The sequence below is a fragment of the Eriocheir sinensis genome, chromosome 27 (genome assembly GCF_024679095.1).
Source record: "Eriocheir sinensis breed Jianghai 21 chromosome 27, ASM2467909v1, whole genome shotgun sequence".
NCBI classification, from domain to species: Eukaryota; Metazoa; Arthropoda; class Malacostraca; order Decapoda; family Varunidae; genus Eriocheir; species Eriocheir sinensis.
Window position 1 is genome coordinate 8641039 of NC_066535.1, and position 16821 is coordinate 8657859.

The 16821-nt window shown below is 44.5% G+C and overlaps 1 protein-coding gene across 1 annotated transcript; it reads right to left on the minus strand.

Moving 5' to 3' along the window:
* Positions 1 to 5316: 5316 nt before the first annotated feature.
* On the minus strand, positions 5317 to 16794 carry LOC127004078 (uncharacterized). Its single transcript, XM_050871398.1, has 5 exons — positions 14425 to 16794; positions 12533 to 12773; positions 11066 to 11312; positions 8649 to 8805; positions 5317 to 5826 (listed from the first exon to the last, which is right to left on the minus strand). The coding sequence occupies exons 1-5, from the start codon at positions 15952 to 15954 to the stop codon at positions 5635 to 5637; spliced, it is 2367 nt and encodes a 788-aa protein (XP_050727355.1). The 5' UTR covers positions 15955 to 16794; the 3' UTR covers positions 5317 to 5634.
* Between the last annotated feature and the right edge of the window lie 27 nt (positions 16795 to 16821).

Sequence of the window (16821 nt, forward strand, 5' to 3'; positions counted from 1 at the left end):
AAAACAATATTAAGAGATTAACGCAAGGCCATTACTTAAACTGCGTGCTCTCGCAAATATTTGTTTTTCCCTATCCTTCCCATCCGTTTTATTTTTCCCTTCTTTCCACTCATGTTTATTCTCCTCTTTTTCCTCTCCCTCGCCGATTGCGCAGCCATAATGGATCGCCTGACAACGTTATCCATATGAATGTCATCAAGGGGGCCTCGCTTAATTGGCTCCATAGGTATTTTGTTTGCACCAAATATTTACTGTCGTGACTTTCTCTTTTATTCACTTAGTGTAGAATACTAATGAAAAATAATAATAATAATAATAATAATAATAATAATAATAATAATAATAATAATAATAATAATGATAATAATAATAATAATAATAATAATAATAATTATAATTATAATTATAATTATAATTACAATTACAATTATAATAATTATAATTATAATTATAATTATAATTATAATTATAATAATTATAATTATAATTATAATTATAATTATAATTATAATTATAATTATAATATGCATAATCATAATCATAATCATAATAATAATAATAATAATAATAATAATAATAATAATAATAATAATAATAATAATAATAATAATGATAATTATAATTATAATTATAATTATAATTATAATCATAATCATAATAATAATAATAATGAAAATCATTACCTTGTAGTCCAATGAGTTCCAAAATATATTTGGTGATGTTTTAGATTCTCTCTCTCTCTCTCTCTCTCTCTCTCTCTCTCTCTCTCTCTCTCTCTCTCTCTCTCTCTCTCTCTCTCTCTCTCTCTCTCTCTCTCTCTGTCTAATAATAATAAAGACAAAGATTGGCAACTCGGTTCTCACTGACGAAGACAGGCAAAGCCTCCAAGAGGATTTGCACAAAATTTCAGCTTGGTCGGATAAATGGGAGATGCCCTTTAACGTAGACAAGTGCCAGGTCCTTCAAGTTGGAACAAAAAATAAGAAGTTCGATTACGAAATGCGCGGCGTTACTCACAAGCGTTCAAAACTGTGTGTGTGTGTGTGTGTGTGTGTGTGTGAGAAACAGTTTCGAGAAACACAACAGTCTAAAGTCCAAGGGCGGCCGCGAGATAAATTTGTCGGTCAGTAGCCTACTCCACCTATCAGAAACTTTCCTGAACTCGAGGGAAGATTTAAGCCGCTTTTGGCCCCATATTTTATCAAAATTGTGCCATATGACAGACAGTGTATGGCCGATAAGAGACACACCAAAATATGGCAGAAATGCCAAAATTAAGGCAGGCAGCGCAACTGTGGTGTGGTGGATTGGGAGGAGGATATGACCCTGACCTGATCTGACAACGCCGCGGAGGCAACGGTGATAAATGTTGTACAAATTTCTTTGTATTCACTCACAAACAGAGAATCATTCATAATTTTTTTTTTTGTATGAGAGAGAGAGAGAGAGAGAGAGAGAGAGAGAGAGATTAGTGTGAGGGGCGCGGTTCAGAGGCGAGTTGGAGACGTGACACCATTGTATGGGGAGCTACCTACGTCAGATGGGCCACTTTAGATGTGTCGGACTATAACCGATAAACCGTGAGTGGTACACATGCTCCTCTAGACTAGACGAGCAAGATTTTTTTTTTCTCTCTAGCTAAATGATTGGGTAGTTTCACATCAGCCCCCTCTTCCAGTCAGGAGGAATGGTACCAGATTGCCATCCGACAATCAACACCGCATGCAACCTATGAGTGTTGTTCATGGCGTCACCTTCAGCTTTGAGCAGCTCCGCTCTGATATCACAAACATCTGCTGCCTTTTCACCCTTCAACCGTGCCACAGTCTCTCTGACCCCGTCAAAAAAGGATGGTCTTTCATCAATGGCAGGATCAGCAACCGCCATTTTCAATCCAGTAATTGGTTTACATTCTGCATGTCTATTTGTAGCTTGCAACTGAATCCTATGGTGCTTTTGTAAGCTGGTCGCTGATTGGACAGCGGCCTGAGACAGCCTTCCCTCATTCATCATAGAAACAGATCTCGCCTCACTGCAAGTTTTACTTTTATATTCTGTAGCCCACTCACGTCGCATAATACATACTTGCTTTCTTCATCGCTGGACAGTAGAAAGATTGCAGATTATGACTTTCTTAAAAAAAACTGAACCTGACCAGAAATAATGGAATTAATGCGAGTTGAAGTCAAAGACGGGGTTCTAAATGAAGAAAGCAAATATGTATTACGCGACATGAGTGGGCTACGGAACAAAAATAAAACTTATAGTGAGGCGAGGTCTGTTTCTATGATGTTGGGGGAGAAGGCTGCCTCAGGCCGCTGTCTAATCAGCGACCAGCTTACAAAAGCAGCCTAGGATCCATTTGCAAGCTACAAATAGCTTTTTTTTTATAGTCGATGTCTGACACGATGCAACCAACTGATGTTCGGATAGTGCTCACCTGAAGGGGAGGCTCGGAGAAAAGCTTCTTCGGGACTCGGTAGGCAGGTCATTTGGGGTGAAATGGCCCTCAACTTCTTCAGCGACACTGAAGAAGTTGCTGAACTCTTCTTGTCTCTCCTTAGGAGAACTCTAGACCTATGTGACAAAGTCCTATACTGGTCTAGATTCCCAGGAAGCGTGGGAGCGCCTCTTTTGAAAAAAGCCAATCCGTGACCTAGGGCGTTCTCCGATGCACTCCTTTGTAGATTTCAGAGCTTTACGTTTGAAGGTATCCCATGATCCTCACTGATTAATATCTGAACACACGCCAGTAAACAATCACAAACTGACTACCTAACTGACGAACCAAACTGACTGAATGATACATTCCGCAAAAAAATCACCCGAAATAATGAACGTTCTGTTTCGATGCCCCGAAGATACAAACGACAAGTTAGTAACTACCCTTGTTGACTGTTTCGCGTTCTCCTTCTCCTCCTCCTCCTCCTCCTCTACTGCTGTTAATGCTACAACTACTAATACTGTCTCAAAAAACAGAGAACGAACCATCCAGTCCCATCCTCGCTTCCTCCTTCGTCTATATACCAGTAAACTCTGTAGTTGCTGGCACTGAATCATCACTAACTTTTCTTTTTCTTGCCTTCCCTTCGTCGACACAGCCGAACATCCGTCACCCTCGACTTAATGGTTACTTAACAGCCATCCATCTTCCCTGATCGCTGTAATATCGGTCACTTAAACGACGTATTGACAAAAACAATTGGCCTGTTTTTGGAGCGACTGCCAAATGTACATGCCATTAATCACAGTTAATGAGAGAGAGAGAGAGAGAGAGAGAGAGAGAGAGAGAGGTATGTAATCCCTCATAAATTCTAGACTTGTCGAATTACAATACACAACAATTCAACAAACATAAGTAAACAAATAAATAAATAAAAAGGATAAAGGAAGCGCCAAGTATATAGTAGTAGTAGTAGTAGTCATGACTACTAGAAGAAATCTTTGGTTCTGTCTTTGGCATTAAGGTAAACAAATAAGTACATCCGCTTAATTATTGACACACACACACACACACACACACACACACACATTGAAGGTTTGACATCTACTTAAGCTAAAACATTCAACGTATAGGTCTGTGAACGAGTGAGAATCATGCAAACACACAAAAAACACACGCCAGTGACTATATACACACCGGACAGGCTTAACTGAACACAACCCACGTGACCTTCTCCCGATACCCGATACATCTCAACTTCGCCCGGACAAGAAATAAAATAATATATACTTTAAAAAGAAAATTCCACAGTAGTTGACTAGCAGATCAGAGGTACTTGAGTTTAGAGTTAACATTTCCTATCTTCAGAACGTGTCACATTTACTCTTAATTGTTCAGTTGGTTTACATACAGTTCAAAATATACAATAAATACAGAACAAATCTACGGCATCGATGTACCGCAATTGACATGTATACGTGTGATCAAGGCCTGAGTAGACATGTATGTACGTATGATCAAGGCTGAGTAGACATGTATGTACGTGTGATCAAGGCCTGAGTAGACATGTATGTACGCATGATCAAGGCTGAGTAGACATGTATACGTGTGATCAAGGCCTGAGTAGACATGTATGTACGTATGATCAAGGCTGAGTAGACATGTATGTACGTATGATCAAGGCCTGAGTTGACATGTATGTACGTATGATCAAGGCTGTGTAGACTTGTATGTACGTATGATCAAGGCCTGAGTAGACATGTATGTACGTATGATCAAGGCCTGAGTAGACATGTATGTACGTATGGTCAAGGCCTATGTGAACAGGACCTCCAGTCAGCTCGGATCCTGGGTCTATATTATTCTCAAACATTCCGGGGCCCACACACCCACATTTGATGATGCCTTCGTAGAGGCTGTGGAATTTCCATGGGTACTATTATGAGCCCAGTGATAGTCTGACAAGGCTTCTGCACCATGAACGTGAAAAACACTTATGAGACCCCGACAAATCTCCTTCGTGGCCTTAAGAAATAGTTGTTGTGAGAGACGACAGCGTCTGAGTACACGCTCCCTGGGCTCACATGACGTCATCGTATAATGGTTCTCCTCTAAAACTATATCGTATTAATTTGGGAACAATTACAAATAAATGTTACATATGGATATTACTTGACTGGCAATAGTTAAGAAGCGTAATTACCATTGTTCCGATCCGTCAAAATAATTAAATGCAGCCACACATTCGGCAGCACACCAACCTCTCCCTCACTATATAATCAGGGATGTCCATTATTACCAAGTCATGAACCAACGCCAGTCCTTAAACTGTTTTCGCCTGCGTTGAATTCTACTTCCATTTCCAATCACTCTTTCCTTAGGCCACACTATTATCAACAGAAAAAGCTGTTGTGTTAGGTATTAACCCGCATGTGATACACAGAAAGGTCATAGGGAGCGGGCTAGGGGGTACTGAACTCATGTCAAGTGAATGACACAGGAAAGAAGAGCTTGTAATGTGGGAATTATCACACTATAGTTTCCCGGAGAGCCAGCGTGTGAGGACGTATGTATATATATATATATATATATATATATATATATATATATATATATATATATATATATATATATATATATATATATATATATATATATATATATATATATATATATATATATATATATATATATATATATATATATATATATATATATATATATATATATATATATATATATATATATATATATATATATATATATATATATATATATATATATATATATATATATATATATATATATATATATATATATATATATATATATATATATATATATATATATATATATATATATATATGTGTGTGTCCTTTCAGCTCTTGCCGCAGACGCCGGAGGAAACACTGGACAGCTACATCAATATAAGACAAATAAAACACAACCTACGACAATGATATGCCTAGAGTACGATGGTCAAAGGAACACTGTGCGAGGGAACACAACCCATGAATAAATTTACTCTCGTCGCTCCATCTTTCCTTCCTTACAGCACTCTAAAGTCGCAGACGTCGAGGTAGACGCTGGATATTGAACATCTTAATAAATACTACCCACGGCAATGATACGCCCAGCGTGCAACGAACCACAACGGAGAAAGAATATAATATAGTTGCTTTCGTTTTCTTTCAGCACTTATCGCATACGCCGAAGAGTCGACAGAGCTTCATGAAGGCGGCCTTGATGAGGTGCCCCGCGGCGCTGCGGAACTTGTGATTGTAGCCGAGGTGCAGCAGGGCGTTCCAGAGGCTGTTGAGCGCCATGAGCCACGGAGCCACGAACAGGAGCTGCTTGAGGGGCGCGCGGTTGTTGATGCTTTCCTGAAACAAACGTTTGTATGCATGTCAGGCACAGTGGCGCAGCTCCAGGGGGGGGGGGAAGGAGTAAGCCCCAAGAGAAAAAAATGGCTCCCCACCCCATGAGCTCCAAAATATTATCATTATGGAATTACAGAAGAATGAATGCAATGTAATTAGACAAACTGGATTATTTTGAATGAATATATAACTTGGTCTCTGATGGGTCCCTTGTCGACCATTATTATGCCTCTGGTTGGTGAAACACACACACACACACACACACACACACCCAAAAGATCCACAGCCTTAAGCAAGCTAACATTGGGAAATGGTTTTCAAAAATTAAGGCCTTGTGTGGCCTCAACAACAGCGCCCCCTCCATCCCGGGCGTATCTCACCTCCCGCCACCTGAAGCAGCCGAGGCCATCAATCTCCACTTCTCGGCCATCTGTCAGTCCCTCCCCAGCCTGGACCTGACCTCACTCCCAGCTTACCTGCCCGCCCCATCACCACTCCCCACGGTTGAGGCCTATGAGGTCGCCAGGTCACTAAGACAACTTAAAACAAAGCGGTCCACCACGCCCACTGATCTCCCCATCAAACTGTACCAGGAGTTTGCCCCCGAGCTGGCCACCCCCCTCGCCTCTATTTTTAACGCTTCCTTCCGTCAAAGTCAGTGTCCTGCTGACTGGAAAACAGCATATGTCACTCCGATTCCCAAGACCACCACCCCTCAATCACTGAGTGACTTGAGGCCTATTTCTATCACCCCCATTCCCAGCCTCCTGTGTGAAGCCTTCATTTTCAAGTGGACTTACACTCATCTTGCTCCCCTCATAGACCCACAACAGTACGGCAATATCAAGTCAACCTCCACCACACACTGCCTAATTAATCTCCTGGACTTTGCCTACAGAAATCTTGTAAAACGCAATACATCAGTGTCTCTCGCTTTGATTGATTTCCAAAGGCTTATGACATAGTTAACCACACCACAGTCATCAACAAAGCAATAAACCTAGGGCTTCACCCTAACCTGGTCTCCTGGCTGGCTGATTTCCTGCACCAGCGTAAACAGGTGGTGAGATTTCAGGGAGTGGCCTCCCCTCCTCTACACCTTACTTGCGGGGTACCTCAGGGGTCCAAAATGGGCCCTTTGTGCTTCCTTATCCTAATTAATGACGCCCTGACCCACACACCCCACCGCTGGAAGTACGTGGACGACACCACAGTGGGAGTAACAGTTGACAACAGCAACCCAGATTATTCCCACCTCCAGGAAACACTACACAACCTACACACATGGACAACACAAAACATGGTCACCATCAACGACACCAAAACTACACTCCTACACATCAACACCTCCTCTGCCCCTGTTGCCCCCCTGTGGAGTCCATCAACGACACCCTCCGGGTAGTTACATCAGCAAAACTACTTGGAGTCACCCTGGACAACAAACTCACATGGAAGGAGCACGTCTCCCAGCTCACCAGATCTGCCACCTATAAACTGTACCTGCTGAGGAGACTCAAAACGCTGGGGGCCCCTGAGTGTGCGCTGGCGAGCGTGTACTCCTCGTTCATCCTCCCCAAACTGACATACGCGTCCCCAGCGTGGTCTTCCTCCATCAACATCACGCAGCGCCGCCAACTTGAACGCGTCCAGAAGCGAGCCTGCAAAATCATCCTGGGCCCTCACTACACCAGCTATCAGGACGCCCTCGACTCCCTCCATCTCACCAGCCTACAACACCGTCACGAGACCCTACTACACCGGTTCGCAACCAAGCTTCTCAACCAGCCCAGACACAGACACATCCTCCCACCCGCAGTGAACCGCCCTCAGCAATCAGTGCGACACCACAACATTATTGCCCCGATACGGGCACGGACTGACCGCTACAAGAACAGCGCAGTGCCCGTGATGGTCAAATATATCAACAATGCAAACTAAGAGCAGCACAATTTGTATGTTTTGTAAATATTTTTCATTAGGACTTATTGTTGTTGTTATTATGATTATTATTATTATTATTATGATTACTATTATTATTATCATTATTATTATCGTGATTATTATTATTATCTTTACTATGATTATTGCTATTATTGTTATTTCTATTTTCCTTTTTATTTTCGATCATACTACTTTGTTCATTTGTCTCATTCATTTCATTTCATCTTCCATTGATGTATATTTTCAGCTCTAGGGCTGCCTGGTACTTCATGAAATAAACCGTTTATTATTATTATTATTATTATTTATTATTACACACACACACACACACACTGCCCACTATTCAAAAGGAGAGTATCAAGACACCTCTCCATCCGAGATTGACCTTTCTTCTGGCCACTCCTTCTGTTTGCTTTGCAGGGACAGCGAATTAGCGTATTTTTCTTTGTTAATTGCCAATGAGTTGCTTCCTCTACCGTAAAAAAAAAACATGTGCCCCAGTCCATCCAGCAGTGAATGAATACTGGCTGTCAGTCGGGGGTTGTGTCCCGCCTCCCGAGTGGGTGTGGGTGTGAGGTTTCAGCTGCACCCAGAGATCAGTCACTACTAAGCTCCGATCTCTGTCGTGTCGTAGTGGCTGGTGATTGTGAGTCTATAGCGTATTCAGGCCATGATGAATTACACACACACACACACACACACACACACACACACACACACACACACACACACACACACACACACACACACACACACCAGAAACAACAAAAACGAAAAAAAAAAATGTAACAGACCTATTGCGTAATATGCAGGAGAAAAAACAAAATTAAGGAATTTTTGATAACGTCAGAGATGCCGTTGCAAACCTTAACTCCTCAACTGACCTGCTGCGTGAAGTAGAGGAACATCATCCAGCCGCCCACTGCCAGCAAGGGGAAGCAGGCGAAGACGAACACGGCCACATTGACCAAGACGGTGCAGGTGATCTCCCGGTCCCGCCCTGTCATGCGCTCGGCTCCCCACCCGCCCAGCACCACGCTCCTGAACCACAGACCAACACTTATGATTACCTCCTTAACCCGGTAGCTGCGGGGGTCATGTTTCTTAGGTTAGGTTAGGGTAGGTTAGATTAAAGGATAATAATGAGAAAGAATCATCACTCACGCAAACCATTTCATAATACATATCAACGCATATGTGATCAGTTTATGCATCATCTATTTTGGGAGGTTTATATCATGGCAGAAATTGGCCCGTCGCTGCTACCGGGTTAATGTGATATAGGTCAGCACCGCACTTCTGAAAACAATCTCTAGGCTGCCTGAGAAACACACACAAGGCCACACGTTTGTTTCCTGTGAGGTAAAATAACTAAATTACTTCTCTTTCGGCCACCTCTTTGGATTCCTTTTAGGAGCAGCGAGTAGTGGGCTTTTTTTATTATTGTTTCCTTATTTTTTGTGCCCTTGAGCTGTCTCCTTTGTTGTAAAAAAAAAGCTTCTAAAACATTGACCGATACTTATGGTTTTCTCCTTTAGTGTGATGTAGGTCAGCACCGCACTTATGAAACCAAGGTATATAATTAGTTTCCTCAGACAAACAAAGTCACACGTTTGTTTCTCGTAAAGTAAAACAAATAAAAAAGATAAAACAGGTAAAGGTAAGATAAGTAAAGTAGCTTCCAAAACAGACCAATACTGATGATTCTCTCCTTTAGTGTGATGTAGGTCAGCAAAACACCTTTAAAACCAAAGTCAAGGTTTCCTCAGACACACAAAGCCAACCATTTGTGTCTTGCAAGGTAGAATAGGTAGAAGCGGGAAAATAGGTAATGGTAAATTAAGTAAAGCAGCTCTTAACTCTCTCTCTCTCTCTCTCTCTCTCTCTCTCTCTCTCTCTCTCTCTCTCTCTCTCTCTCTCTCTCTCTCTCTCTCTCTCTCTCTCTCTCTCTCTCTCTCTCTCTCTCTCTCTCTCTCTCTCTCTCTCTCTCTCTCTCTCTCTCTCTCAACTTTCACCTTCATTACACACACACACACACACACACACACACACACACACACCATACAATCCTTAACCAAATGAAATTGTGTTTATTAAAAGTAGTACAAGTAAATACAAGCTAAAGAATCTAAATTATAGCTCTTAGTTGAAACACAGGCCTTTAAGAGAGATGAAGAAAGAGAGAAGCGGAAAGAAAGAGAGAAGAGGAAAGAGAAAACAAGAAAGAAAGAGAGAAGAGGAAAGAAACAGATAACATATAGACAGAATGAGGAGGCTGAAAGAGGAGGAGGTTGATGTGATATGAATGAGAATGTTAAGATGGCTGGCGTGCTGGGTGACAAAGTAGAGTAAAATCAAGGGTGGCATGATAACTAACAGAACATGGAAAGTACGAGACCTCTTAAGTAACATATATAAGAGATGAGATACGTTTGATACTTTTTATTATTATTATTATTGAGATCCATGAAAGGGCATCAGGGAAAATCGAAAATTGAGACAGACCCAAATATAATCCCCTCCATGACCAGACATGACGAAGGAAAATTAGTGACAAAATTAAGGAGAATAAAAAATGAAAAAAAGGGTGACAAAAAAATACTTAATGAGTTAATTATGGTGGAAACGAGAATGTAATGAGGAGAGAGGAGGAGCATGATGGTAGGAAAGTGATTAATAGGAGTAGTTAAAGCAGAATAAAAGGAGAAAAAAAGGAGAAGATAAGGAGGAGAAGAAGGAAAAGGAGAAGGAAAAGGAGAAGAAAAGGAGAAGGAAAAGGAGAGGAGGAGGAGGAGGAGGAGAGAAGAGGAAAGAAAGAGAGAAGAGGAAGAGAGAAGGGGAAAGAGAAGAGGGAAGAGAGAACAGGAAATAAAGAGAGAAGAGGAAAGAGAGAAGGGGAAAGAAAGAGAGAAGAGGAAAGAAAGAGAGAAGAGGAAGAGAGAAGGGGAAAGAGAAGAGGGAAGAGAGAACAGGAAATAAAGAGAGAAGAGGAAAGAGAAGAGGAAAGAGAGAAGGGGAAAGAGAAGAGGGAAGAGAGAAGAGGAAAGAGAGAAGGGGAAAGAAAGAGAGAAGAGGAAAGAGAGAAGAGGAAAGAGAAGAGGAAAGAGAAGGGGAAAGAAAGAGATAAGAGGAAAGAAAGAGAGAAGAGGAAAGAGAAGAGGAAAGACATGTGCGAGAGACACTCTGACTGACAGGGAACACGACAGGAGGCAACAACAACAACAACAACAACAACAACAACAACGGCTAGAACAAAGAAGGAGAATAATAATAAAACAGTAAAAACACACGGTCCTCTCACCCTCGAAGTCGTCGTATGGTGGCGGCAACTTGGTCACTATGGGCTGAGTGGGACGCGAGAAGCCGCCGCAGACCCAACGCTCCCAAGATCGACTCCCGCCCGCCACCGCCACCACCGCTACCATGGCCACCGCCTCCGCCGCCGTTGCCACCACCACTACCTTCACCACCTCCACTGCTGCCCTCACGTCCCCGCCCGTTCTCCCTTCTCTCCGCCTCCCTCTCCGCCACTCCATTCGTCGCTGTTTCTGTGGGTGAAGAAGTTGTCATTACTCTAACCTTATTTATTTATTTATTTGTTTGTTGTGTATTTTAGGATTTTTTTTATCACCCTACCCCGTTCTATCCCTCCATTTCTGTAATCTATATTCTCTCGTTCTCTTTCTCCTGCACTCTCATCGCTTACACTTTCAAAATTTTTCTCTTTCTCGGCGTCTCAGTTGTTTGGGGACTGCTGCTTCGCCTCTTACAATGGTGATAATAATAAAAAAAATAATCTGTGTGCTAAGCTACGAAAAATACTGTTCTATTGATGAGATGGATGATGGCAGACTGGCTGAGTGTATAAGATTGAATAATAATAATAAGAAGAAGGAGAGAAGAAGAAGAAGAAAAATGAAAAAGAAGAAGTAGAAGAAAAGAAGAACAACAACACATTGGTGAGTATTTTGAGTATGTCCCTCTAGGCTGGTTGACGTGAAGGGGAGAGGACAGAGACTACAAGAGTGAAGGGTAGAAAGATGAGTGGTAAAAGTGAAAGAGTGAACGAATGAAGGGCGGGTGACAAAGTGAGCGTAGTTGTAATGGTCGTCTGGTAGTGGAGACACATTCAGTATAATTTGCTAATGCCAAGGAACCCAAATGCAGGAGTGGAGTGATGAAGAAACCAATATTCTGCAAATTTTTTTTTTTTTTTTTTTTACAACAAAGGAGACAGCTCAAGGGCACACAAAAAAGGAAACAATAATAAAAAAGCCCGCTACTCGCTGCTCCTAAAAAAAAAAAAATAATCAAAAGAGGTAGCAGAAAGAGAGGTCAATTTCGGTAGTATATATAAAAATAATTCTAATTGAAAAGGCAGTAAGACGAACACATTCTCTGTCGACATCTCGATTATGTTTTTACTACACTTACTACAAATATTTACCACAGTCTGTAAGGCTTCAGGTTTCGGCAACAAAATTCCCGCTTCCGTGGCAGTTTGATACAATTGAAATTCATCTCGTTAGTGGCGCGGCTTTAATACAGTCCGACTTAAAAAAAAACTCGAAAAAAAAAAAAAAAAAAAACTTGTGAATTAAAAGTTGAAGTTTGTCAGGTAGCGTGTGATTCGTGTCAGGTCATGTTATGCCATGCTCGTGTCATGTCATCTCTCTCTTCTCTCTCTCTCTCTCTCTCTCTCTCTCTCTCTCTCTCTCTCTCTCTCTCTCTCTCTCTCTCTCTCTCTCTCTCTCTCTCTCTCTCTCACCTGTCGTCCCATCGCTGATCCGCCGCGGCAGGGACGGGGACGTGGCGGCCATCTTGGCGTCGTACATCTTCTCCTCGGGCGCCTCGGGAGGTTTCCTCTTTCTGAAGATGAACTTGAGTTTGTAGGAGGGCGGCGAGGAGGTGCAGCAGGCGGCGGCGGAGCGGGCGGAGGCCAGGTGCTGCCTGTCGGGAGTGGCCAGCGGGCTGAGGGCCACCATGGCTGCCAGGCTCGTGCTGCTCACCTTCAGGGTCACAGACAAGATCATGAGATCGTTCCAAAACTCATCATCATTCACAACTAAATTATTTTATTCATTGCCCTTCAACACCTCAAAAACTCAATTTCCTCACCTATCAACTCGACATAATCTTCCAAACACCTATCCCCTATTCTTCGACAACACTCAGCTGTCACATTCTCCTACACTAAACATCCTCGGTCTATCCTTAACTCAAAATCTCAACTGGAAACTTCATATCTCCTCTCTCACTAAATCAGCTTCCTCGAGGTTGGGCGTACCGTATCGTCTCCGCCAGTTCTCCCCAGCACAGATGCTGTTCATACGCAGGGGCCTTGTCCGCCCTCGTATGAAGTATGCATCACATGTGTGGGGGGGGGCTCCATTCACACAGCTCTCTTCACATCAACTCCCCTCCTCTTACCGACAGTCATCTAACTCTTAAATTCCGCCGCCATGTTGCCTCTCTTTCTATCTTCTATCGATATTTTCATGCAGACTGCTCTTCTGAACTTGCTATCTACATGCTTCCCCCCCTCCCGCGGCCCCGCTGCACTCGACTTTCTACTCTAGCTCATCCCTATACTGTCCAAACTCCTTATGCAAGAGTTACCCAGCATCTTCACTCTCATTACTTACACTGGTAAACTCTGGAACAGCCTTCCTTCGTCTGCATTTCCTCCTGCCTATGACTTGACGTCTTTCAAGAAGAGTGTATCATGACACCACTCCACCCGAAATTGACCTCTTTTTTGGCCACTATTTTTGTCTGTTGAGGGAGCGGTGAGTAGCAGGCTTTTTTTCTACACTCTTTTTGTTGCCCTTGAGCTGTCTCCTTTGTTGTAAAAAAAAAAAAAAAAATCAATGGGGGCATACGCCGGGGGGCGTGTCGCCTCGCCCAGCCTACGGCTCCATCCCCGGGGATCCTTTCGGGCAAGTCTCCATGCAAGTCCCCTTCTCGACCTAAGTACCTCCTAGCAGGGTCTATCGACTAGCTCAAGTCACGAACTCTGTGGGCGTCCCCTTGCTCCACTCTACTCAGGATTGTCTCTTACAGAGACAACCCGATGAGCAGGGTCAAGTTCAGGGCTGCGTGCCTTATGCTGGAGTTGGCGCTGACGGACTATGAGGATAATATATGTCGAATCAGTCTCACGGAGCAGTCGCCGGTTTCACACAAAGTCATTTCAGTGATTCTGCAAAGACGCTAATTACCAAAGGCATCAATCCGCCTCTCCAAGTCTCTAGTGTCAATGTCTCACAGCCCTTGGGTAATACAGGGAGCACAAGCGACTTGAAGATCCGGATATTTGTCCTTCTACACAGGTATCGAGAACACCATATATTCGTGCTGAGCGAGTCCATAACACCGTGGGCCAAGCCAGTCCGCCGTAAGACTTTTTGGCAAGACCCACCGATGTTCTGAACTGTGTTACCAAGGTAAGTGAAATTATCCAAGATCTCAATGTCCTCGTCACACGCATGAACAGACTGTACTGTTTCATCTAGCAAACCCCCAAACACTTGTACTTTGGTCTTGGCCCAGGAGACCTAAAATTCCAAGGGTAAACTCTTGCATTAGGAAGTTGGATAGAACAGGGGAGAGTTTTAGTGGAAAAGGTTATGCAGAATACCAAATGACACCATTGCTCACCTGGCGGGAGAGGGAGCAGTGACTCTGCGTGAGCTGCAGCGCTGACTTGACCTGCCGTACCGACCGGTCCCGCGTGTACGAGTTGTATTTGCGGAGCGTTCTGCAGGAGAAGACGAGGAGCATGATGATGGGGAAGGCAATGACCACCACGGTGACGCTGAGTGGCACGGCGTGCTTCAGGTACACCTTGTAGTCTGCCGTGGCGATCTTGCTCTCGTTGTTGATGATGTGCACGTCCAACGATGACGTGTCGTAGTTGACGCAGATGTCGTGCTGCTTCTGCGGCCGGTAGACGAAGTGGAGAGAAGGAACGCTGAGGCCGCAGCTCCACGATATGAAAAGAGCGACGGCTACGCGGCGCGAGGTGACGAGCGAGCGGTAGTGCGTACGTGTGAGCAGCAGGTAACGGTCCAGGCTCATGAAGGAGAGGGTGTAGAGTGAAATGATCATGTTGGAGGAGACGAAGAAGCCACTGATCTGCGTGAGGACGTCAGACACGCCCCAAAGGCAGTTCGGAACGTGTCGGAACAGCTGGCCGGCCTTGAGGTTGGCGTAGTTGATAAACCTACCGAAAGGGATCTCCGTGAGCCCAACCCACTGGTTGTAGGCGGCGTGGCCACACACCACCACGCCAATCAGAAAGTCTGTGGCCGCCAGAGAGAAGCGGAGGTAATACTTGGGCTTGTGGAACTGTGGGCAGGCGATGATGACTGACATGATGACCACGGACATGGCGACGATGCCCGTGGACACCAGCACCATGAAGACCAACACCACCGTCTCCGCCGCCCAGCACTGCCACGGCATGCAGTCCGCCGCCGACATCTCGAAGGTGGAGTGGTTGGTGGCGCACACGAAGTCGCTGGTGCACATGGGCCAGGAGTGGTGCAGCACGATCATGCGGCTGATGTTGAGGAGACACTCGTGCTCGTGCTCCGCCACGTGACCCAGCTGGGCGATGTGGTACACGCCGCCGCCGTGACGCCGCTCCTCCACGCCCTCCACGCGCTCACACCACAGCCGTGCGCATTGCTCATGACCTAGGGACACGGCCCGCCTGAAGCCCGCCTCCGCCAGCCGTGACCTCGCCAGCCCTGGACACTCCCTCCATTCCTCACCACTCTCATTGTCCGCCTCCTCGCACTTGGGTTCAACGCCTGGGTCATCATCACCCCCGTCACTACAATTCCTTTTCTTGATGGTGAAACGTAAAGCTGATCCATTCTTGCCATCACCATGGATTGTGTCTACGTAATGCTCTCCCTGTGTGTTCCTGGGTCCTCCCTCGCTCACCACCTCGCCGTTGTTTTCATCACTCGTGTTGTCCCATGTCGCGGCGAGGGACATCTTGGCGGCGCCCTCCATCCGTGTGCCTGTCGGCCGCGAGGTGGAGGCCGTGGAGGGGGCGGCAAGGGAGGTCAGAGGCTGGGAGGACTTATGCTGGCCTACTTCCACTGCCACTCCCGCTACCGCCGCCGCCGCCACTGCAGCCACGAGCCTCAGCAGGCCCTCGAGACACCTGCCGGGCATCACCGTGACTCACGCGCTGCCAGACGGGCCAGCAGCCGCCACGTCGACGCCTCTTTGAGTCTCAGTTTCAGTACGAGGGTGAGTGTGACGCAGCCGCAGGGTCAGAAGGGAGCCGGGAGAGTAAACACATGTGCTGTCCCTCCTCCTTGGCGTGTTTGAAGAAGTTTTGTTGCTAATTAGGAGCCTGAGAGTGTATGTTTGTTTTTCAGGGATGAAACACGATGCATTGCAACCACTTAGCAACACAAATATACACATGCCTCTCTTTTATTTTCTTCCTATGAGCGAGAGAGGTAACTACGGCGTTGCCCTCAAGATATGGTGATGGTATTATACATAGGCTAGTCACGTATATATTATATCCAACACACGCACGTAGCCTTCACCTGACACACACGCCAACCTTCCACCTGTATAAAACCTCAGGTATTATTGAGGCGAAGCAGCGGATTATTAACCCAAAGTTCGTATTGTTTCTGAATCTTGAAGGTCAGATAGGGAGCTTCATGACAACAGCGGACTTCAAAATAGCACGTGAGGCTTCAGGAACACACAGGAGGCTTCAAGGAGACACAGACGGTCTCAACACTACGCAGGAGGTTTTAAGATCATACTTTGGTATCACACAAGAGCCTTCGTGGCCATATAGAAGACTTCAATATTACGTAGGAGGATTCTAGTTCCCACAGGAGGCGTTAAGATTACATAATAGGCTTTAAGACCATATAAAAACCTTTGAGATCACACAGGAAGCTTCAAAATATCATATAAAAACCCTCAAGAGTACGTAAAAGACTTCAAGATCGCATAGGAAGCTTCAAAGTCACACATAAGTCTTTAAGATCCTCAAGCCTCAAGAGTATGTAG

Bases quoted from the DNA above. Each gene is read 5' to 3' on its own strand.
- LOC127004078 (XM_050871398.1), bottom strand. From the start codon at position 15,954: ATGCCCGGCAGGTGTCTCGAGGGCCTGCTGAGGCTCGTGGCTGCAGTG. The intron at 12,774-14,424 runs GTGAGCAATGGT...GTGACCCTGAAG, and splicing joins ACTGCTCCCTCTCCCGCCAG to GTGAGCAGCACGAGCCTGGC. The intron at 5,827-8,648 runs GTCAGTTGAGGA...CGTTTGTTTCAG, and splicing joins TCCTCTACTTCACGCAGCAG to GAAAGCATCAACAACCGCGC.